The 24054-nt window shown below is 34.6% G+C and overlaps 1 protein-coding gene across 1 annotated transcript; it reads left to right on the top strand.

The window, feature by feature from the left end:
* Positions 1 to 3798: 3798 nt before the first annotated feature.
* Positions 3799 to 23616, top strand: MACC1 (MET transcriptional regulator MACC1). Its single transcript, XM_063098670.1, has 4 exons — positions 3799 to 3913; positions 5468 to 7509; positions 10780 to 10968; positions 23404 to 23616. The coding sequence occupies exons 1-4, from the start codon at positions 3799 to 3801 to the stop codon at positions 23614 to 23616; spliced, it is 2559 nt and encodes an 852-aa protein (XP_062954740.1).
* Positions 23617 to 24054: the final 438 nt, after the last annotated feature.

Genomic DNA, 24054 nt, shown 5'->3' with positions numbered 1-24054 from the left:
AACCTCCTTCCCCCTCAAAAAAACATCTTCTAGGATATTCTGCTAAGTTGTGCATTTGGTAAATTTCCCAGTTGCTTAAGGCCTAGTTTAAACAGTAAAATAAGTGAAGGGCAAGACTTTGTTCATTAGTTCTTTGAGGAAAGAAGAATGGATTATGCAAAATCAGAATAGGTGTTTTGTAAAAGGCATATTGAAGAGATCGTGTCCCAAGTGAAATGGACAGTAGACGCCTCCTTTCCCACTTATTACAGCAGAGACTGACTCATGCTTCTTTAGACAAAGTTTAAAAGAATCCTGTTTTGCACAGTAATTGCCATTGAGTATGGAGCGTAATTGGAAGAAAACAGGGAAATGATGAATGCACCTGTGAAAACAAGCACTGCCTTCTGCAGGTCAGCATCTTATCCTTCTGTCCTCCCAGGCAAGAACCCACCTCTCCCTGTATCAATAATAATAGAAAAAAAATCCAGATTTGGGATGTAGTACCGTGAGGGGTGGTGTATGTGTGTGTGTGTTGGGAGAGGGAGCGTTTGTTGGGGGATGGTGACAGTAGCCAGGGAGACTATTTGGCCAGGGAAGGAGCATACTGCAATTTCAGAATGTGGTTCTCAGCATGTGCCTCCCAGAACCACAACATCGGCATCATTTGGCAACTTTGTTAGAAACACAAATTCTTGGGCACAACCCCCGTCCTTCTGGAACAGAAACATGGGTGGGTCCAGCAGGTTGTGTCTGATTAAACTCTTCAGGTGATTCTGGCACCACAGAGGTTCAGAACAACTGCCTTGGAGGACAGTGAAAGTGCTTGTGTGACTAGAGAAAAGGGCTAATCGTCAAATCATTCCAGCTAATGGCCACTTTGAACTTTTGTTTCTAAGATGTTATGATCCTTTAGGCACTATACTATGTGATTGAAGACTTGTAACTATATTTCACCTGGTTATAACAATTTTTTATATCAAGGGTTGTTTGCCTTAATGGAATCCTGGGTATGAATTACTCAGTTTTGTTCTTTTCCCCATAAGAAATGAAAGCATTTAGGTAGATTGCTGTCTCAGTTGGTTTTTCTTTTAAAATGTGCTTTATCTTCTTGAAAATACTTTTCCATTTAACCATTTTTTCCCCTCATTTTAATTTGATTTGCTAAATTTTGCTGAAGGACTTGAGCTCAGTTTTCCTACCTCAAAGTTTTGGCTACTGTGGTGTGCTCAGGACTTTTAATTCTGGACATTATGGCAACTACAGAATTTTGAAGATTTGCTGGGAAATTTGAAGTTTCAGTGAAATTTGCATATTGCGTAATTCAACTTCATGCCCAGTCTTTTGATGTAATTTTGACTATCAGAGGAAAACATTGCTATTCTACCATTTGATTTTTAAAGTATGCCACCTTTTGAGATAATTTTTCATTTGTTTATTCATCATGTCTGAAAAACATACTCCCTCTCTCTATTTTTTTCCCTTTTCCATTCTTTTACTTGTTTCCTCTTCTCTTTTCTATCTTCTTATAATTTGTTCTTTACTTTTATATACCAGAAAAAATCTTGATTTATTTAAAATAAACTTCTTTGGAAAAAAAGTCAAAAACTTGAAAAAAGAGTATAAAAAACAAAAAGGATCAAAGGTGAAGGAGGAGACGTTGTCAACTCACAAAGGAGAACATGAAGTAAGGTTTAGCTTTACTGGAAATGTGAACCGGTGGGTGATTCAGTCTCTGAATGTACCATTGGGAACTTTGAGTCTGAGATAGGGTTGTATAGTGTCCTGAGTTATGAACTGCATGCAGTAGCTATATTGTAAACAAGCAATTATTTCTGGGTCAGTCACTTGCTATTTCACCTTGTGGGCTAGTTATGTCCTGGACTGCTGGGACTCATTTTTAATCTTGCAGATCAGATTTAAAATACTTATTTTTCAGTGTTGTCACAGGACTAAGAGAAATCATATATTTAAAGAAGGGACTAAGAAATCATATATTTTAAGTCTCAGCAATTAGAAACCTACAACTAATATGGGTTCATATTTTCAGTTGTAATTAATCTGTCTTCATAGTTGTATGGTTCTCCATTGTATTAAAATACCACAATTCTCTATTCATATGGGAAAGGATATTTTGGTTGATGCCAGTTTTCTGTTAATATAATGCAATAAACATTTATGTATATCTCTTTTAATGCACATATGCAAGGTTTTACTGGAACAAAGAACATAAAATTATGGGTACTATACTATAACCATCTTTTCTGGATAATGCCAGAGGGATTTCTTAATGGTGGCACCTATTGGTACATTCATTAGGAGTGTATAGTGTTTCCCTTTGTTCCACGTCTTTGTCAACAATTAGTGTCACCAGGCTTTAAAATTTTACAAGTTCGGTGGGTGGTAATTGTCTTTCATGTGGTTTCATTTTAGATTTTTCTAATTTCCAATGAGAATGAGCAGATTCTAATATATTTAAAGATCATTTGTGTTCCTTTCTTTTTTGAGAAATGCTTGTTCAGATTTTTTTTCAACAATTTTTATAGTGTTTTTATTTTGTTTATTGATTTGTGGTTAACCTTGATATATTTTGAAATCCAGCTACTTTTTCCTTTTTCACTTATATGCAATGAAAATTAATTCTCCCAGTTTTTGCCATGTGTTTTTACTTTTTACAAATGACGTTCTTTGATATACAAAACTTCTAATTTTAATGTTTTTTTAATGGTTTGCCGTGTGTGTGTGTGTGTGTGTGTGTGTGTGGGTGTGTGTGTGTGTGTGTGTGTGGGTGTGTGTGTGTGTGCGCCTTGCTTAAGAAATTCTCCACTTTCTAGAAAGCATAGAGATAATGTCTCAGACTCTCTTCAAATTTTTAAGTTTTTCATTTCACTTTTAGGCCTTTAAATCTCTTGGAATTGATTTTTTGTGTGTGTGTGAAATTACAAAAAGGTGATGAGTGTAATTTTGTTCAGCAAGAACAGTTAATGGTACCATCACTGTTTAATGAAGAATCTGTCATTTCCACCCTGCTTTACCTGGCTCCTCTGTCACATGTCAGGTTTTCATATGAGGGTGGATCTGTTTCTAGGGTTTCTCTTCTCTGTCCTTTGTCTATTTCTGTTCCAATTCCACATTATCTTAGCACATATTTATAATTGTGCAGATATCTGGTAGGTAGCACATGTTACTTCCACTATGCACTTCTTCTGGACTACCTAGAATATAAGCCTTTGCTTTTCTATGTAAATATTAAAATATTTTAAGAAACTACAAACACAACTACACATTTCAAAACAAAATGCTTCAGAACAACATGCTGCATACAATAAATATATACAATATTTGTCAGAAAAAATGAGATATAAATTATAAACACACATATACGTAAAATGTTGTGATTTATCTTGGAACTGCATTAAATGTATAGCAGGATTTAGGAGAGAATTTTCAGGTTTTGGATGTTTAATCTTCCAATCACCAAATAGGGAATGTGAGGTTTCAACTTACTCAAATTACTATTCTTTTTTCTTGTCCTTGGGATTTTTATTAATTACTTTTTTATGGGATTAATAATGCATTTCCAGGCTTATTTACTGGTGTTAATCCAAAATCTGAGCTTTTTTCAGTGGATTACTAGTACATATTTCAAGATACCTAGTCCAGCATTCTCTACCAGAAATACTTGACCTATGTAGAGTGTTTGTACATTGCAGTTTTCTATATAAATATATATGACCACTTTGAGTTTGTTTTCTCTGCCAATCTGTATGTGTAGGCTTATAAAAAAAATACATATCTATTTATTTTGTAGGTAGGAAAATGTTAATCAATGAGAGAGCCTATTTTTGGTCAGGAAGAATTGCACGAAGTAGGTCTGAAGGAAACTTGGTTGACATGGAAGCCAGAGAACTTTCAAATAATTGCAACATTACAGGTACAGAAATTTATAACTATTGTAATTTATCCATGTAAGTTAATACAATTCATCACCAGTAAATGTTGAAGGTCTACCTCTGAAAAGTGATATAGAAAATTAAAAGTTAATATTGAAATAGTTACATATTGTACACAACTATTGATAGTCAACTTTGTACCTTGTAAATACATATAATCAATTATGCTTCAATAAAAAATTGTGCAAAATAAAATAGCATAGCCAACATAGATTACAATAAATATTATAAAAAGGCAAAAATTTATTAATAAATGAGCTGTATATGCATTAAATATAACATATTTTGGAGTAAAAAAAAGATCTGTGAAGGTTGGATTTTCCTAAGAAAACTTCATGGAGCATAAAATAATTGAACTGATCCTCAGGGGAAAGTAAGTTTTAAAAGAGTTAAGGATAACTGTATTGAAGAAAAGTATGGAAATAAGAAAAGTACCACTTTTATTTTTCAAATTGTATCTTCTAATTTTTAACATATTACACATATAACTCATTTCAATCAAAATGATAGTTCTATGTATATTAAACAAAAAAAATCTGACAGTTTACTGGAATTATGTTTTTCTATAGAAATTCTGATAATTTGGATGGCCATTTGGCTATCATTTTCTCTAAAGCAGCATGAGCTTCACAAAATCCACAGTCATTATTAATATTTACTGAGAAATGACCAAGTATGAGTTGCTCTGAACAGAAAAAAAATGACTTCAGTATTGTGGGATATACAGAGATTCTTAAGCTACAGATGTCGATATTTTAATGTGCAACTAATTCTTAAAACACTCACTTTCCAAAATAATGTTTCTTTTTTAGTGGTAAGACCACTTTTGCCACTGTGAGCTCGCAAAAATTCCATGAATTCCTTCAAGCAGTAAATTCAATGGTGGTCTATTTTTTCAGTGTTCTTTATCATGAAAAAAATTTCGATGTTATTATCAATATAAAGTTATTAGAAAATAATCTAAGAAAGTAATGATGATTGTCTAATTTAGTATATTGTTTTTGAAAAACTATTTTAGCTGTTAACAGATATATTTAATTTTTTCACATATTAAATATCTGAAAAAAGAACACTTTAACATTCTCCATCTAATAAGATCAGCTATTCAATGTTTAGAAAATCTGGATAATTGACTGAACTATTCTGTTTGTTCAGAGGTTTCCATTTGTGAAAATGAAACATAAAATAATTAAGCATAAGTACATCTAGTCTTGGTCATTTTCAAGGAAAATGTGTTAAATATATTTTTATCTAAAGTGTTAACATGTATCTGTTTAGTTTATAAATCATAATTTCTTAAGATAAAATAATATAACATATGGTCAAAATAACCTGGTAGAAAATTTTTCTTTTCTTCATTACATGCAAATTTAACCAAATTTAACATTAAGTTTGTAGAAGCTTTCAGATTGGAGATCAAAAAGCAAAACAAAAAGTAAGCCCTGATTTTGTAAGCTATAGGAAAAATTAATCTTGGTTCTATATCGGAATGCCTTCTCATCTTTGTTTTGCTTTGTTTTTATTTAAATTACAAGAATGCCAAGACCCAGATTCGCTTCGCAGTTGTCTGGATGCTTTCACTTTTGGTGGTAATAATGCTTCTAAAGCTACAAATCCATTCTGGAATGAACTGTCTGCTTCTAACCCATTTCTGGATGACATAACTCAGCTAAGAAATAACCGAAAGAGAGAGAATATTTCCATCTTGAAGGAAGATCCTTTTCTTCTTTTTAGAGAAATAGAAACTGAAAATTCTTTTGATTCCTCTGGTGATGAACTTGATGTGCATCGGTTGCTCAGGAAGTCTTCCTCGAGGAAGTCTGGAAGATCTAAAAGTGTTTCAGAACTTTTGGACATTTTAGATGACACAGCACATGCCCATCAGAGTATACATAACTCTGACCAGATCCTAGTACAAGACTTGGAATGGCTTCAAAATGATCGAGAGGCTTATAAAATGGCTTGGTTAAGTCAACGGCAGCTGGCCCGTTCCTGCCTGGATTTGAATACAATTAATCAGAGCCCTGGCTGGGCCCAAACACAAGTTGCAGAGATTATTGTAGTTGGTAAAGTAAACCACCAAGGAGGGTCGGTACAGTTACCTGATTCAGATATCACTGTTCATGTGCCCCAAGGTCATGTAGCTGTGGGAGAATTCCAAGAGGTTTCTCTAAGGGCTTTTCTTGATCCTCCACATTTACTTAACCATGATCTTTCATGCACTGTAAGCCCGCTCTTGGAAATCAAGTTAGGTAACCTTAATACAATGGAAGCTATTTTGCTGGAAATAAAAATTGGGGCTGAAGTGAGAAAGGATCCTTTCAGCCAAGTCATGACAGAAATGGTGTGTTTACATAGCCTGGATAAAGAAGGCCCTTTCAAAGTGTTAAACAATTGCTACATTTATAAAGACACCATCCAGGTCAAGCTAATTGACTTGAGTCAGGTGATGTATTTAGTGGTTGCAGCACAAGCTAAAGCTATCCAGTCACCAGCTGCCACAATTTGGGATTATATTCACAAAACCACATCAGTTGGAATTTACGGACCCAAATATATCCATCCCAGTTTCACTGTTATTTTTATAGTTTGTGGACACAGTTATATGCCAAGAAAGCTTACAATCTCTGATATTAAGAAGGGTGGGAAAAACACATCTCCAGTTGTATTTCAGCTCTGGGGGAAGCATTCATTTTTACTTGACAAGCCACAAAATTTAAGTATTTCTGTTTTTTCATGTGACCCAGATTTTGAAGTAAAGGCAGAAGGAGAAAGAAAAAGAATCAAACAAAAGCAATTGAAATCAGGTGAAGTAGTTCATCAACAATTTTTATTTTCTGTAGTTGACCACAGAGAGATGCACTTGTTTGTTTTCCGTGTTCAGGTAGAGCCTCCCAATGGTAAACCAGTTGCACAGTTCTTTATCACTACACCTGATCCAGCCCCAAACCTAAAAAGACTTTCGCATCTGCCAGGTTATTTGCAGAAGGAGAAGGAAATGAAGTCTGATCCTTTATTACCAGCAGTGCTTGTTAAATATCCAACATTTCAAGATAAAAAATTGAACTTTACCAACTATGGGGTTACCTTGAAGACAGTGCTAAGACAAATCAAGATTGACTACTTGCTTGAATATTTCAAAGGGGACACAATAGGTCTTCTTGGAGAAGGTAAGGTCAAAGCCATTGGGCAGTCCAAAGTGAAGGAATGGTATGTGGGTGTCCTCAGAGGTAAGATTGGACTTGTGCATTGCAAAAATGTCAAGGTGATTTCAAAGGAACAAGTAATGTCTATGTCAGATAGTGTCTTTACAACCAGAAATCTACTTGAACAAATTGCCCTGCCCTTTAAAAAACTGACTTATATCTACTCAGCTGTATTGACCTTGGTGTCAGAAAATGTTTATGACTGGAAAGTTTTAGCTAATGTCCTAGGTTACTCTCCTCTGGCACTGGAAGATTTTGATCAAACACAAGCAGACAAAGAATCAGAAAAAGTTTCTTACGTTATAAAGAAGTTAAAGGAAGATTGCCACACAGATAGAAATACAAGGAAGTTTCTCTATGAACTTATTGTGGTAAGTATTACTTGTTCATAGCAATTTATTTACCCTAGAAAATTTATTACCTTGACAATATTTATAACCAAACATACAGGAGGAGAAATTTTTTAAAAATTAGCAGTCTCAAATAAATTGAAGGCATTTCATTGCAAATATAGAGCTTTTCCTGCAAGATCATATAATTGGTTTCTTAAGTTTGAGATTCAATTGTGATTTTCCCAGAAAATAGCCCCCTCAATCATCTTTTAAAGGAAGCTCTAAGGTTTCATTTGTGCTGGCCCTAACAGTTGAGTTGTCTTCTCTTCCTCTCTCAGATATAAGACAGACCTTAAAATATCAGAGAAGTTTCATATCCATAACATGGTAAATATGAGAAAATTGAAACAGAACTAACTTGACCATTGCTAGAAGTCCAATTTTCAGTGTTTTTTGTTTGTTTGTTTTATCAAATCATCAATATCCGTTACATTAGTAATTCAATATTCTTCTGTATGCAGTGCGTCACAACCTAAACAATGATTGGCAATTCTCTTGTAATCCTCTTGTTTTAATGTTGTAATAGGACTCTTAGGGTCAACTTTTTTCAGCATAGTATTCACCTCCATGGAAGGCTCAGTAGAGAGTTATAAAGAATTATTTTGCCTTTATTTTTATTTTTTAAATTTTATTTTATTTTGTCAATATACAATGTGGTTGATTATTGTGGCCCATTACCGAACCCCCCCCCCCCAAAATAACAAAAAATCAAGAGGATATTTCTAAAACTGGCTAAAATGTGGATGTACACATAATAACAGTGATAGCTAATACTTCTCTAGTGCTTCCTATGTATTTGGCCCTGTGATGAACATTCTATACACTTTATCTCATTTACTCATTATAACAACTCTATGGGGTAAGTGTAGCTAGTATCACCATCTTACAAATGGAAGAAACTGAGTTTTAGGAGGTTAGGCAGTTTGCCCAAAGCCCCATAGTTGGTTATTATCAGAGATGAGATTTGAAACATTTTTGGTTCCAAAATCATGCTTAAAACTATTATACCCTCCTGAAACAAAGTTTTATGGGTGTTTGTGAGTGTAAAAATGTTTGTGTAAGTGTGTGTTGGTATATGTATTAAATGGCATATGACTGGGAAAGGCTGGTGCCCTATAGCAGATGAGTAAGATTATGCAGACGGGTTCACACACAAAGGTGCAAAGATTTAGTCGAGGTGCAAAAGGAGAAGAAGAAATTTGGAGGAGGAGTTTAATTTGTGACATTAATAATTATATAATAAAGAAAGAAATATGTATAAAACATTTCTTCTTCAATTTGTCTGATGATTCTGCAAAAATACTGAGAGGAATTAAAAGTTTCAACTTCCAGTTGTTAAGTCTATTACGGTGTGCTGCATTCTCACTTCATCGGGGCCATTCAGAGTCAATGGAGACTGAGTGTTAGAAGCTGCTCCACCTAGTTTTACAATAGCTCATTACCTCTCATAGCTCATGTTTGCTTGCACTTGCACAGGTTTAAATTAAAAATTGCTTTCTTTTGTTCTCTTAGTGGCTTAAAAAAAAGGTTATATTGGCCAAATGGTTTGAAAATTTAAGAATGATGATTCCCGCACTCTTGGCAAGTTTGATTATTAATAGAATGCCTTGAGTGGCTAATGAGACAGTGATGGTAGAGAGCCCATTCAAGGGGGTAGTTACCTGGGGGCCCAAAACCTCGTACTGTGCCTTGGTAGAGGAGCCAGGATTTCTGTTTGAAAGGGACTTAGGCCTAGCTGTCTAATGGAGTGTAGGGTGTAGAGTTGTTTCTTTATTTGCATAGTGAGTATATATTTTTCTTGGATTGTGTATTAATTTGGGGTGGCTGGAAGGGAGCTGATCAAGGTAAAAAAAAGATCGGTCTAAACCCTTTAGTCTTTTCTAGACATTGAGATTGGCTGTCCTTATTACTTGACACTTGATACTCTCTAAGCACTTCAGCATCTGATTCCATTTTCATGATTATGAAGAATTAGACAGGTGGTATTACCAATATATCCATTTTAGAAATCATTAAATAGAGATATTGTGTGATGCATCTAAAGTCCTTTATTTTGCAGAGCCAGGTTTTAAACTCAAGTTTTATGACTTCAAGTGCAGATTTCTTTTCCCTAAACCAAGAAACTAGAATACACAGTGGTAAACTCACTCCACAGGTTACTAAAAGCACCTTCAAGGCCTGCTGACTCATTCAGTATCTCTTCTCACTGAGGCCGTAACTCCTCAGTATAAATGTATGGATCAGTATAGTCTATGTATTAGAACCATGGGTAGTTCTTCTAATTGTATCCTTCCATGGAAATTAACACTCCATGGACTTTAATAGTTCCCTTACTTGGTCATTCATTTTTATTTGTTGTTTCATATTGGTAGATAAAGCTTCTAAGTGCCATTAAATGAGGGGCTACCAAACATGTTTATTTGCTTGTTTGAACAGAGAATAGATATAGTCAGATATAATTCCATATCTCTACAATGTACTGAAGGCAAAACAGAATATTCTAGATTTGCTTGAAATAAGCATGGTGAGTGACAGAGCTCAGAAGCCTAATAAAGAAAGAAAAAATGAGTCTGAAGCATTTTCATTTTGCATTCGTGAAGACTAAGTGTTTTATCTTTAATACCTTGTGGTTTATATTTAACACAATTTTAATGGTAGTGAGGGAGATGGTTAATTTTTTAAATTTATAAACTTCAATAGCTTTGTTCAAAGTTGAAGGAATGTCTCATTTTTATGCAATAGGCATGATTCTGGGAAGTTTTAAATCACATTTGGGTAAAAGGGAGAATAATGTTTACCATCATTAGTGTACTCAGTCTTTGGAGAAATCCTGTATTCAATCTTCTGGTAAGGCAAGGAATTATTTTTTGTGAGTGAATAATCAATCCTGGATTGAGAAATTATAGACTATTGGGTCCTGAGAGTACCTTTGCAAATATCTAGTTCAACTTCCTTCCTTTACAATTAAGGATATTTAAACACATTTTAATTAAATGGTTTACTCAAGGTCCTATAATTAGTCACTGAGTTAGTTCTACATCTTCCTTAATTGTGGTTTAGTTATGTCCACTATAGTTTGCTTTTTGAATTTGCTTAAAACTGAATCAACATTTTGAGTTTTAGAAAACTCAATTATATGTACAGTGAAAAAAAGAACTTCAATTTCTAGACTATGTAATAAAAATTTTAATTTATGGGAAAAAGCCCAAATTAGTTGCTTATAATTATGACCTGCAATTGTTGCTGCAGGCTCTGCTGAAGATGGATTGTCAAGGGTTAGTAGCACATCTCATCCAAGAGGCTGTTATTCTGACTTCAGCTGTCAAGCTTGGAAAAGGCTGGAGGGAACTAGCTGAAAAGGTAGCACGACTCACAAAGCAACAAATGGAGGCGTATGAGATTCCTCATCAGGAAAAAGCTGGAGGTGTTGCTGTTGAGGTAAGATTTTCATTTGTTTAACTCAATAGTGAAAAGTTGCAGACCAAGTAAAACAAATATAATCAAGCCGGTACCTCATTTATGGATGAATTGGGAGAGTGTCCAAGAAGATCCATTAACTAAAGTCACTGTCCCTGTAACCCATCAACTGTTAAAATCTGTTGAAAGCCTTTAAAATATATTGATGTTTCTCCTAATGGATTTCGTATTAACATGGCTTTTGATCAAATCAATGGATCAATTGGGTTGGTAAGTAGGCAGGGCCATAAGAACTCGAGGCATAGAACAGGTAAAGTTTGAAGGGAGGAGATAGAACCAAGTCAGAACAAGGCAGGCATAGACTTGGTCATTTGTGATAAATGCTCTGTGACAAGAAACATTAAGAGGGTGGCTGGTTTGGGGCCACTGGTAATGAGAGATAGAGATACCTAAGAGTTACATTATCTCCTTCACACCTTTGCATACAAGATCTATAGACATCAAATACAAAATGAGAACACTTAGTACAAAGTAAATATTTATCATGCAAATATAGTTTTTTTGTTTTTCTTTTTTGCCTGTGTTATTGGTAATAGATAACCTAATACATTTGTGTGATATAAAAGTAGTGTATCATGTTCTACCACTTGACGTTATCTCTTCCCTTTTCTGCAAAGGAAGAAAAACATTTTGGTTTGCTTTCTATGACAGTAGTCTTTACCTATAGAGTTTGTCTATAAAAACTGGTTTTATAATCACGAATGGAAAAAGGGCAGGTTGAATGAAGGTGACTGAATCTTGAATTGAGCACGCCTGCCTGCCGTGGCTATTCCTTCAACTGAGTGCTGCACATCATGGGCTCTGTCTGTGAGAGAAAAATCCCGGTGCTTGGTGTCCTTGCATGACATGGTGTTTTGCATGTAGATCGATTTAAAATGTACCTCTGGTTTACAATAATTTGCATAATTTTGAAGATAATGTTGCCAGACTTTGGAAATGTTAATGTTCAAATATTGTTTTTAGGCACAAGTTAGATAAATATTTTCTCCAGATTATCATAAAGAAATGTGAGTCAAATTTTATTGAATTAAACAAAAATATTTCAGTGGTAAGCACATATTAAGATGTTCTGTATCTTTCTCTCACATGAGTGTAAGCATTTTGAAGATATTTGAATTTAGGGAAAAATTCTCTCTTTCGTTGGATGATGACTTGGTAGGAAGAGAAGCTACATTCTCTACTTCTTCTTTGGGCATAGAGCTGGGTATTAATTTTTGAGAAATTTTTTCTTATTTGAAGCAACTATTCCAGCTGGGTGAACAGGACAAAGCCACCTTTCCATGAAGTGTAGAGTCCAATCAAGTCCATTGAATCCCAGGAGCAGTGGAAGTGTCAGCAGGCTGCCTGTGACTTCCTGTAGCCTGGCTCTCCAGCAGGGACTCCTCTAAAAGGAGACTCTTCAGCCAGGAGCAGCCAAAGACTGAGCATGGATTTACCCTTTATCTCCATAAACTTAGAAGGGCATTCCAACCTATAAATGAGCATAATATAGCATTGAGTGCACTGCACAAAATTGACTCAAGTGTCGATTAAATAAGCTGAAAGATGAGAAACACTTAAGAAAGAAAAAAGAACCAATGAGGGTTATGCTGTTCTGATTCTGATATTTCAGTGAACAGATTAAAAAGTTGTCTAAGTAAAAGTAGGACTTAATTTTTTTCTTAGTAAGTCTCTGTTTTTAAAAGAGTTTTGTTAAGAGTTATTTATCAGAAACCTATTTATTCGGTCAGCCTCTTTAAGCATCTGGCTTCTTTCTAGTTGTACTTGTTTATAGTTTGTCGTCCCCCAGATCATGATGAGGGCCAACCAACAGCCTAATTTTCCATTATTTACTTTTGCATGGCCCAAATCACAAATGACTAAGTCTATGCCTGTGGCTGGTAAATACTCAGAAGCAGAAAGGAAAGCCCCTCAGTGTCTTTCTAGGGGCTATAGTTCAATTTATGGTGACTAAAACTAACAGTCATCACTCTGATCCACGTTATTAAATACTTAGGAAAATTCCATGGTGTATTGGCTTAAGGCCATTCCAAATGATGCATAATTAGGCCATTTCGACTAAAGGGTAAATGTATGCTAATTTCCATCCCCCCAAAAAATAGCTGTACAATTTTTTTTCTCTTTGGAAGGAGGTGATTCCTAAATATGATCAATTTATAAGACAAGTAGTTGATTTCCAAAGACACTGATGCTAATTCTGGGTAGACAGTGCATAGGGAGGGGACAGGCATTGGGGCAGGAAGGTCACCAGGATTGGTAGTTCCTGTACTACTTTGGTTTCCTTTATTTTGCTTCCTCGGGAAGCATACTCCAAAAATTGCCCCGTGTGTGTGCTAATGCCTACAACTGAGCTCTTTTGCTAACTTTCTGTCCTTTCCAACTTCTCTCTTTCCCCTTTGTTCTGTTTTTGCTGTATGTAACAGACAGTTATCTAGAACTTACTTAGTGCCAGGCACTGTTCTGGGAACATGACAAAAATTAACTTATTTAGCACTTTCAACAAAGACTTGTGGGGCAGACACTAATATTATCTAAGATATACAGAGGATAAGTAACTTGCTTAAACATATAAAGCTAGAAAGTCATGAAACCAAGTTTACAGAACAGACCTCTGACTTGAGGATCCAGGTACTCTAACATTACACCACTCCAAATCCAATATGGTGACCAAGCCATGAGTCAGGAGGTATGGTCAGGGCTTGGGGTATAAGCAACTCCTCTCATCTTTACTTCATCCTCTTTTTAAGCCATGGTATGATACTACCAAAATTTGCTTCAACATCTTTGTCAAGCCTGAAGCCAATCGAAGAGTAAAGAATATTAATAGTATGTCTGTCAGATTTTTCTTGAATACTTTTAGCCATTTCTTATTCTTTCCCAAGGAGAGAGAGAAAAAAAAAAAAAAAAAAAAAAAAAGCCCCTTTGGAGACTTTTGAGAATGCCATTTTCTTAAATTAGTCATTTCCCCAAGATAAATTTTAAGAAATGTTACTCAGTTTTTCTAATGACATTGTAATTCCTGCATAAAAACAAAACTACAAACCTTGGAATCTGATCATGAGCAAAATATGTTTTTCAGAGTATTTCTTTTGGAAAAAAATGCTTATGCTATACAAAGATGGAACTGTTGCTGAGGTTTTTCTGTGACAGTTATTGAAAATTCATTAAAGTTTTTCTGAAAATATTTAGAGCTTTAATTACAAAAAAAATAAAGAAAAATCAATGGAATATTCAAAAAAGAGCCCATTTAGAAAAACTTGGATTTTACAAGGGGAATTGCTGGGGCTTTCAGGGTTAAGATATTCACAGGCTTAAAATGGCTGCTCTTTACTTAGCCTTCTGGAAATTATTACCATATATGACAATAATTTCCCTACAATGCTCTCCTATTTGTTGCATGCCTAACAATAAAGATTATGCACTTCCATTTTATTCATTAAGAATCCTCATTCACCAAGGACAGTAAAGGTTCACTTCCCTTTTTAAATTACCTTTGTCCACTGACCTCCACTTCAACTATTGAGGATGGTTTTATCTGACCTTCCCTATGGTAGTCCAGTGAAGTCAATATTCCTAATTGCAATATTTTTCCATCTCAGAATTCACCCACCTGTACAGAGTTATGAGTATAACTGGCAAGGTATATTTTAAGTCTTTTAAAAGTTACCGTCTAATCAATACAGATCTACCCACTGTTGTATATTGGAGTCACAATCTTTGTTCCTTCTCATGTTCTGACTGACAGCTGGAGTGTTCAGAGCATTTTATTCTGCCTAGATCACAAATGGGAAAGTAGGTGATCCTCAAACAGCTCTTTTTTTTTTTATAAGTGAATAAAATATTCTACATGGAATTCTTCCCACATATTTAATATCTTACCTCTCTATCCTTGCTTCAGTATTTAATTCATCCACCCCCTTTAACACATATTCTGGGTCTATCAGTTCTCACCACTGGTTTAAGAGCACAAATAAACCATAAACAGAATGAAAAAATAAAATTTTCTTTCTATTTAAAGGCAAGTTTTATTGTGGCCCAGGAATTGGGATAAACTTTTAATATTTGAATTGTTATAATATTTTAAAGAAGTATATGATCGGATGAGAATAGTAGTTGTAACTTATTGTTTACTGAGTATCAGCTAATTATGATGAGCATTTTCTTTACAATAGCTCATTTATTTCAATTAACTTTGTAAGGAAGACATTATAACCGTCCATTTTTTAAATATATGCAAACTGAGGATGGATGCATTTGTGTAATTTATCAAGAGTTACGTGGTTATTAAGCAACAAAACTACATTTGAATCCAGTTTGTCTTACTCAGAGTCCTAATCACTGTGTTCTACTGATGGTAAACCCTGTCAGAATTAACTAATTTAAAAAAAGTTCAAAGTGGAGGAGCAATTAGGAGACACATCCTAGTCTTGAAGGATACGTAGCATTTGAATAATTGGAGAAGACTAGAAGTGGATTTCAGAGCTTCTGGATGTAAGTTCTAAAGATGCTGAGGAGACATGGGATGAAGAGAAGAGTTGATCTTAATATTTATTGGGAGATGTGGTCAGATCAAATGGCGGGACCAATGGAGGAGAGTCTTGAATGACTTCCAGAACACAGAGGTTAATATTCCTAGTCTGGATTCCTGTTCCAGCTCTACCACCTATTAGCCCTAAGACCTTGAACAAGTTACTTGACTTTTCTAAAAATCTTTTTTTTTCTGTAAAATGAGAAAAATAATACTATCTTACTCATCAGATGTTTGGAGGATCAAATGAGATAATGTATAAAATATCTGGGAGTATGCTTTGCGTTTTATAATTACCAAATACATATTATCTATTATTTTGATGAAGAAGAGGTGAATTCACCAACTACAAGACATTGAATGATTTTGGGAAAAGAAATAAAATATAGTAATTTTCTAATAATATGGCTGAGAGTAACTATAGAAAGAATGTAGGTAAGGAAAAAGTCAGCAATGATTTCAAGGCTTCTCTTTTGAGAAACTGGTAGGATAGCAATGCCTGGAAAGAAATGAAAAAATCTTGACTGATCAGCTTTTTCTTATGGGCTCAGCACAATTTCATTTTCCTTGGAAAATAGCTCTTGCAAAAGGTAAAAGGAATGTCCTTGGACTATTATGGTTTTCTGGTTTATGTGGCAACTGCGGTTCTGTATCTGGGCCTTGTTCAGTTCTAGCCTTAGGACATAAATTTTTTGCTGCTGTTCTTCTAAAGTGAGAAATATACTTAAACAATTTCTAAAAGAAGGGAAAAGTGTTAGATGGAAATTCATCTAAGAGTGGTAAAGTGTACAGAATAGTTTCTCAAATCTTTGTGTTTGAACTAGAGATTTGGCACAGTGACATTAGCTAGATCACCATAGTATACTTTGCATAACTTTACTCCTGTTGCTGAAATCTTTAATTTCAAAAAGATATTCCGTTTTTTGAAATTATGGAAGAAACAAAGACATCAGTCAAATTTCTGGGGTAACGCATTGTATTCCTATGATCTTTGATTTGGTTCTATATTACATGTCTCATTATCACACTGAAAATCAAATAGAAGTAATAAACATATTATGTTAAATATTATAAAGATATTTTAAAATGCATTTAGAGGTGATTCTATTTGATTTTCATTTTAAGTTTTCTTTACCAAGGTTTATTATTAGGGAACATAAACAATAGGGAATTTCAGAAAACCAAAGTCCAGCTAAGTATGAGACTTAAATCAGCATTTATTAAAACTGGTTAATAATGAAATAAATTTGTGACAATATTTTAGTGAAATGGCTCTGTATTTATAGCTACATGACCTGGATTCTTTTCCTGGATATTTGACTGTGGTTTTGTTTTTTAACTTTAAACTCAATCACAATTAGCACTAATAGAGCACCTAGTGTATGCCAGGAACTTTTACATCTGATTCTTTGAATATTTTGCAGTGCTTTTATGGAATTGGGTACACTTTTTTTCCCCACATTTGACAGAAAGGGAAAATAAGAACCCAGAGGAATCTTATAGCTTACCCAGAATCCTGGACCTAGTAAGTCAAGAGACTAGATTCAAACCCAAGATATCTGTCTCTAAATCCAGAGCTCTTGCCATTATATTTTCCCTCATTTGTTTTAATTGTACAGTGAAAAATGGGATCAGAGAAGCCCAGTCTTTTTAAACTTTGATGTCCATATGTCTCTACTAATATATGTTTGTGGTGGGGGCCGAAAAGGGAGGTGATAATGAGGAGGAATCAAGGAAACTTTCTAATTAGGAGTTGGTTAGAATGGCTTGACCAGTAAGTTTTCTTATGATGGTAGACTGTGTTGAGCAGGTTCACTAGTAAGGAATGGGGCCTCTATCTTCCTCTGGTTTGTGATTAATCCCTGAAGTTCCAAGTGGTTATTCTCAAGGCAAACTTAGCTGGATGTCCCCAAACAGACTTTTCCAAGGGAATCTTATGTCAAGTTTTAACCAAGCACTATCACCCTTCTGAGGAAATAGGGACCCCTTCATATGTTAGCCCCCCTTTTCTTCTGAAGATAATGGCAACCTTATCTTCAACAATATTTATGTACTTACTAATTACAGGTGATGTAAAGCCTATCTGGATATTGTAAATGATGTACTGAAGATAGAACACATGTAATAATCATTAATAAGGCAAATTTGCCTTAATACATCTTCAGCTAATGGTACTTGAAATGTTGCTTCTATAATTTTATGAGGAAATTAGGTGGATCATTAATCCTTTAATGTGGCAAAATGTAATTATCCAAAGGTAGTTAAAACCAATTGCATTCTTTATGCTATTCATATTTTATGATCTAAAAAAAGACAAATGCTATGCTCAATCTGAATTGCTTTTATTCATGTTGCATTTTATTATCTACTGCATTATCTATGAGTCTTCTTGGCTTCTGGGAATAAGCACTCTAAATTTGGAAAACTTTTTTTTTTTTTGGTCTCTATTCTTATTTCATTTTTTTTGACATTTCATTTATTACTTTTTAACTGCACTCTTTTTGCTTTGCTCTCTAATACTGAGAAGATAAAGAAAAGAAGTATTACTTCCACACAAATGTTGGGATTTTGGGAGACTGCTCAACTTGTTTAGCAAATTAAATAATGATCCTGTTGCTCTTTATATAAAGAAATCAACACACACAAATAAGAAATTAACAACTCTGTGCTTTTATCATTCTCATGCTTCCTATTCAAGGATAAACTCATGAAATCATGAGGTTAACATTTAAAAATCTAAGAGTAAAGGTATGCGAATGAAGCCTATGTATCAACTATTTGTAACAGAGATGAGAAAGCTGGGAGAATGTGTTTTGCGGTTAAGAATAATTCAATAAAAACTAACCCTCAAGAGCATGCTTTCCTTTTGATTTGTCAAAGCACAGTTCAGAGTTTCTGCATATCATCCTTTAATCATAACATTGAGCAAGAGCGGAAGAACTGTTTTTAAAACATTCAATAGATATCAGATAACAGAAACCTGAAAGAGATCCTGGCTGTCCACAACTCTTTTCTAGCTTTTGAAAGACTTAACTTAGGTCAGTCCAGAAGGTAAATTATTTATTTAACCTTACTTATTCCTTCAGAAATTTTCAGAGAAGATGACTTCATTTTCTCTGTAATTTACTACAAAATGTAGATTCCGTTATGACCTTACTGGGTATGTGTTTTAGGACATAATTTTATAGAGTATATAGTTAATTAATATACACAAATTACCTCTTGTGTCTTTGCCTTTGATAATTTGTTCACATAGTGAGAAAACTAGAGTGAAATAAGATGATAAGAAATGCTGGAGAAATCAGAGTGTAAACATTTAAGGACTTGAGTCCAAATGTCATATACTTATGCCACAAAGGAAAAAAAAATACAATTGATTTGACTATTTATTTCATTGATGAATGCTGGACTTATATCAGGCTTTGTTAAAGCAAAGGTCAATATAAAAGAACCTATACGAGGGCACTTAAAAGTTTGTGGAAAAATATAATTGAAAGGTAATATGAAACTTTCCATGAACTTTTTGAAGATCCCTTGTATTTACCCCACTTGGCAAAGATGTGCTCATTAAGGGAAAACATAGTTCCCCAAATTTAATATTTTTATCAGTGTATCAAGTATATAACTATTGACATATGCTTTTGATCCCATTCCTTCTCAATTTTTCTCGATACTTGCACCTCAATTACATACCCCTACTCCATAATGATTTTAACATCTTTCTGTGTTTATGTTTCTGCCTAAAGGAAGTTAACCTTTCTTCCTGTGTGTTTTATAAATGTCACCTTTTTAATCCTCAACAACTCTAAATTCTCCATCTGGCAAAATTAGGATTCAAACTAAAATCTCCTTTCTGTTGTAGAATATTACTTTTCACAGATTTTTTTTTTTTTAAAATACCTCCATTTTCCACTGTTGCTTCTTGTTCTGTCTCTCTTTCTTAAATACTCACTTCCAAACATGACCCATTTATCTATGGTTTTCTTTTCTCTTTCACCTGCCCATGCCTGTACTATGCCCTCTGATTCTCTCTTGAAACTGCCTTCTCCAAGGTTACCTGCTAATTGCCTCAATCCTGGCTTTTCTAAGTTTTTCTTCATACACTTGATGTTATAGGCAGTGGGGAAGTAACAGAAAAGGGATGTCCTCAGTGACATGCTGTTCAATGTTTAATAACCAGCTCTCCAAGGGGGAAAAGCCTTAGAGTTTTTGTGAACTTTCATGGTGTAAATACTCCCAGCATGTATGATTTAACTTTCAATGTGATGCCACTGAATGTAGACTTGGGAAAATATATGTATGAATAACCAGCTCTAGCGAACTTGTGTGCGTTGGCTCTAGGGAGCCACCGGATGTCCTTTTGGGGATGCTATTAATCCTTGGCTTTTGCAGCACGAAGAGACCTTTATTTTCTATCGCTCTGGTTCCAGCTTCTCTCCATTCTTTTACTGTTTCTATTTTTTACTTGTAGCCACTAATTGTGGACTTAGTTGTGGGTTAAATTTTTCATCCCCTTGTTCTCTTTTCTGGTGCTTTTCCTATTCTCATACTTTCCTCCATTACTGTAGAATGAGTGATGCCAAACCTTTGACTATTCCCTTGAGGTCATCTCCCCATTCCAATTTCTTATCAGATACTTACCCTCCTTTACTTCACACTCAATGGGGCTAAAACTAGGCTCTTTATCTTGCCCCCACCAAAAAGTACCCACCTTTTCCCATAACCTATTTAAAAGTATGAAGTGCAAACTATACACCAGACACATCATGTGGTGCTTTGGACACAAGACTTGGGAATAACTATCTATATTTCATAGACTTGAAAACTTCAAAGCTCAGAAAACTTGATCAGTTTACTCAAACTGACCCATCTAATAGGCAATGGAACTCAGATGTGAAGACCCTAACACCAAAACCCATCTTTCTTTCCATTGCAGAGTTGTGCTTCTAAGTCAATGAAATGATTTTTTTTCTTACACTGATTTGAAACATGCAAGTAATTTTTGAGTTTTTCCTAATTGCTATTAATTATCACATCCAGTTTACTCATCCAGTGGTCTAGTGTTTGTGTCTCCCTTATGCTATAAGCTTCTAAACAGCAAGAGCCCTGCTATATTAATTAGTTTATTTCTTGCTGTAACAAAATTCCTCATAGTGGTAGGTACTCAAGAAATCTTGATTTAATAAGTGAAAAAAATGAATGAATTAATTAATTATCAATGATGTATTTTGAATACTTTCATTGTATTTGTGCTACAATAGTGTTTCTCTATCATCATCATCTCTATGATCTATAAAATCATTGAGAGCCACCAATGATTTTATATATAAAATATAGTGGATCAAATTTTGCACCAAAGGACTATTCAAATTTAGTTTGCTGCAATGAAGAACAAAAATCGTATGCAAAATATGCTCATATTTTAGTACAAATCATAAATTTTACCAATGCCATGTGTTTTCAGCCCAAAGCTATCATACCAATTTCTAGTAAAATTTCAATTTAGATCCTAGGGAATCTTAAATGAGTTTAGAGCAATATACCTCCTTGCATTTCTGGCTAATTCAGGAGACTCCTGGGAATTCTCTTTACACTTTTAGAAGTCTTAATTAAGGACTAGGACTTAGCAATGTATTCACATTTCTCTGAATTGCAAGAGCTGGCTGCGCTGTTCTTCGATCAGTATTAATTGCTAAATGTGAGGGGGTTCTGTAACACTCTGCATAAATGTGTGAACAGCTATGTCATTGATCTCTCCTGATCCTGTAGTCTCTAATTTCTGCATGCATGTTGTATTTCTTGCCCCCAACAGCACCGAGAAGCTGCATCGTAATTGAGTGTGCCTCAGGGCTTTTCTATACATAGCAATTCACAGTGCTGTCCCAAGATAGATGACAAAGAGCATTTCTAACCAGGAAAGTCAGTGGGACCAGTTTGTCTGCTTCTGACTAAAAAGGTACTTGAATCTGCAGAGTACTGAACAACCCCCAAATTGCCCATTTGGCAATTCTTAAAAGACATCTGTTTTCTGTGATACTGTATGCTAATCTACTATGTCATCACCTTGTTATTTAAATGCTCTCAGTTTTTTATCATAAAATATCTCCAAGTACATCTCTTATCAGAGTCAGTCACTAAGGGACTTAGAACAGACTTAGAAGTCTTTAGTCGTAAACACCATTATTTTAAACAATACATAACAAACTGAAAAATAACATACCAGCTAGTTGAGCATCAAGGACTTTTACTTGAATGCAATATAGAATATAGATCCCAGAACTTTTACAGAAGGTTAGGATATACCCACTACAGAAAAATCTATTTGTTTAGTGCTTCTTTGCATCTGAGCTGTGACAGCCAAGATTGAGTCTGACAAAAAGGTTCTATTAATGTGTTTCAACTCATCTTCCATTGCTGAGCTACTAGTGGCAACCTGTACTTTGTGATATTTGGTTTCAGTGTAAATTTTCAGGAAAATAGATGAGAGGACACTTCATTCATGTTCTATCTGTGATACAAGATACTGTTCTTTATGATTCCGGTTGGTGAGGGTAAAGTTTATATACAAAAATCCAAGATGATTTCTGTTACTGCACCATGTACTATAACTTCGATAATTTTCTTTCATTTGATTCCTTGCAGAATTAAGCTTCATCAAGAGAGGTGAGGTTATGGTGTTCATGGCTCCCCAGGAATGCCAGTTAGGACAAATAGCATCATATTAGCCTTTGAGCCTTTTATGTGGATTGAATAGAAACATTATGAAACTCCTCATTTAGGTCTTCAGTTCTTTTAACTTCAATTGTAGACTATATGGGGATATTGACGGAGGGTGAAAAATTATATCCCAAGGCCCTACTTCATGTAATATTACTGTTAATGGAGTCGCTATTTTAAGAGGTCAATTCTGCATAATATTTAGCTCAAGAATCTGTGTTCTTACATTTTGCAAGTGATAGAACCACAACTGAATTCATGGAGTGAGCCCAAATAAGCAGCATGTAATATTTTACATTCCAAATATACCAATTATAAGAACATGGTTCATTTTGTTGTTTTCCTAGAGAAAATTTATCTTAAGCTGTGTGTGTGTGTGTATGTGTGTGTGTATTCTACAATTTGTCTTATTTGGTCTGCCTTTGTCTCTATTCTCTCTGAGCCTGGTTGCCTTGGTTACCATTTCATACTCTTGTATGTGGAGATCTCTTTGACGTACATTTATTTCTATGGAAACAATGACATCATTGACATGGGTAGGTGCTTAGGGAAAGCAACATGAAGAAGTACTGAATATTGACTTTTCTTTTGGTCATAAGTGTATCATTAAAGTAATTTTTCAAGTTAAAGAGCTATATTTTTGCTTTCATTTTGACTTGATCATAAAACTACATTTTACATCGTTGATAGATTTGCTTGAGCAAAATGATTTAAAGTGTTAAATATACTATATAGCCCCTTATTATGATATATGGTGTCATAAAACTCACCACAGGTAACAATAAAAGTTATTACTTAAACCTTACAAGCCTTTCAGACAGTGAAAAGCTTATCTCAATAACATTTATCACCAAAAAGAAATGTTATATTCACATCAAGGCAATGAGCAATGTATAGATGACGGATCGGGAAAAAAACAAAGACCACTTGTAGTAATTGTTTTTAAAATCTCTAGTTTTAGAAACATAGACATATAACAGAGAACAGATAGTTATTAAAACGTCTTTTCAATGACATTAAATAAGTCCAAGAAGAGTTGGTATCCCATTTTCTTTTAAGTCTTAAGAGGCCTTTAAATCTTTTTGTTAAAACATCTATTTTAATCTCTGTTCTACTTCCACACTACTACAATCTAACTTTTTTCTTTATAGATGATGTGGAAACCTGCCTATGATTTTCTGTATACTTGGAGTGCTCACTACGGAAACAGCTACAGAGATGTGTTACAAGACCTTCAATCAGCTTTGGACAGAATGAAAAACCCTGTGACCAAACAGTGGCGAGACTTAACTGGAGCTTTAATACTAGTGAATTCTTTGGAGGTTTTGAGAGTAACTGCATTCACCACTTCTAAGGAAGTATAGAAATGAAGGGTGTGTTTTTTGGGGGGAGGGAGAAGAATGTGTGTGTGTGTGTGTGTGTGTGTGTGTGTGTGTGTGTGTGTGTGTGTGTGTGTGTGTAAGAAGGAAAGAATTTCAGAATTCTTTTGTAAAAAAAGAATATCGTACTACTATTCTTCACATTTGAAAAGCTATTTTGTCCTGGTGAAAACAGCCTCATATGATACCCAGGGATGGGTTTTATAATCAAACACGTAGTTTTGTGTATGTTTCAAATGAAAATTTTAGGCTGCTTTGTTGTAGAGAAAGAAAAGAAAAACCCTTTTGAAATTACTCTTTCAAAGTTACTTTTAATTTCCTAAGTGTAAACAAATGACTGTTAGCATAATGACATCACACAGATACCTGAATAAACAAGAGGCTCTCAATATGAATAACTGGAGTTTTACCAGGAGACAGGTG

This window comes from Cynocephalus volans, chromosome 6 (assembly GCF_027409185.1).
Source record: "Cynocephalus volans isolate mCynVol1 chromosome 6, mCynVol1.pri, whole genome shotgun sequence".
NCBI lineage: Eukaryota > Metazoa > Chordata > Mammalia > Dermoptera > Cynocephalidae > Cynocephalus > Cynocephalus volans.
The sequence above is the reverse complement of the archived record's forward strand: the minus strand, read 5'-3'. Positions and strand labels throughout refer to the sequence as shown.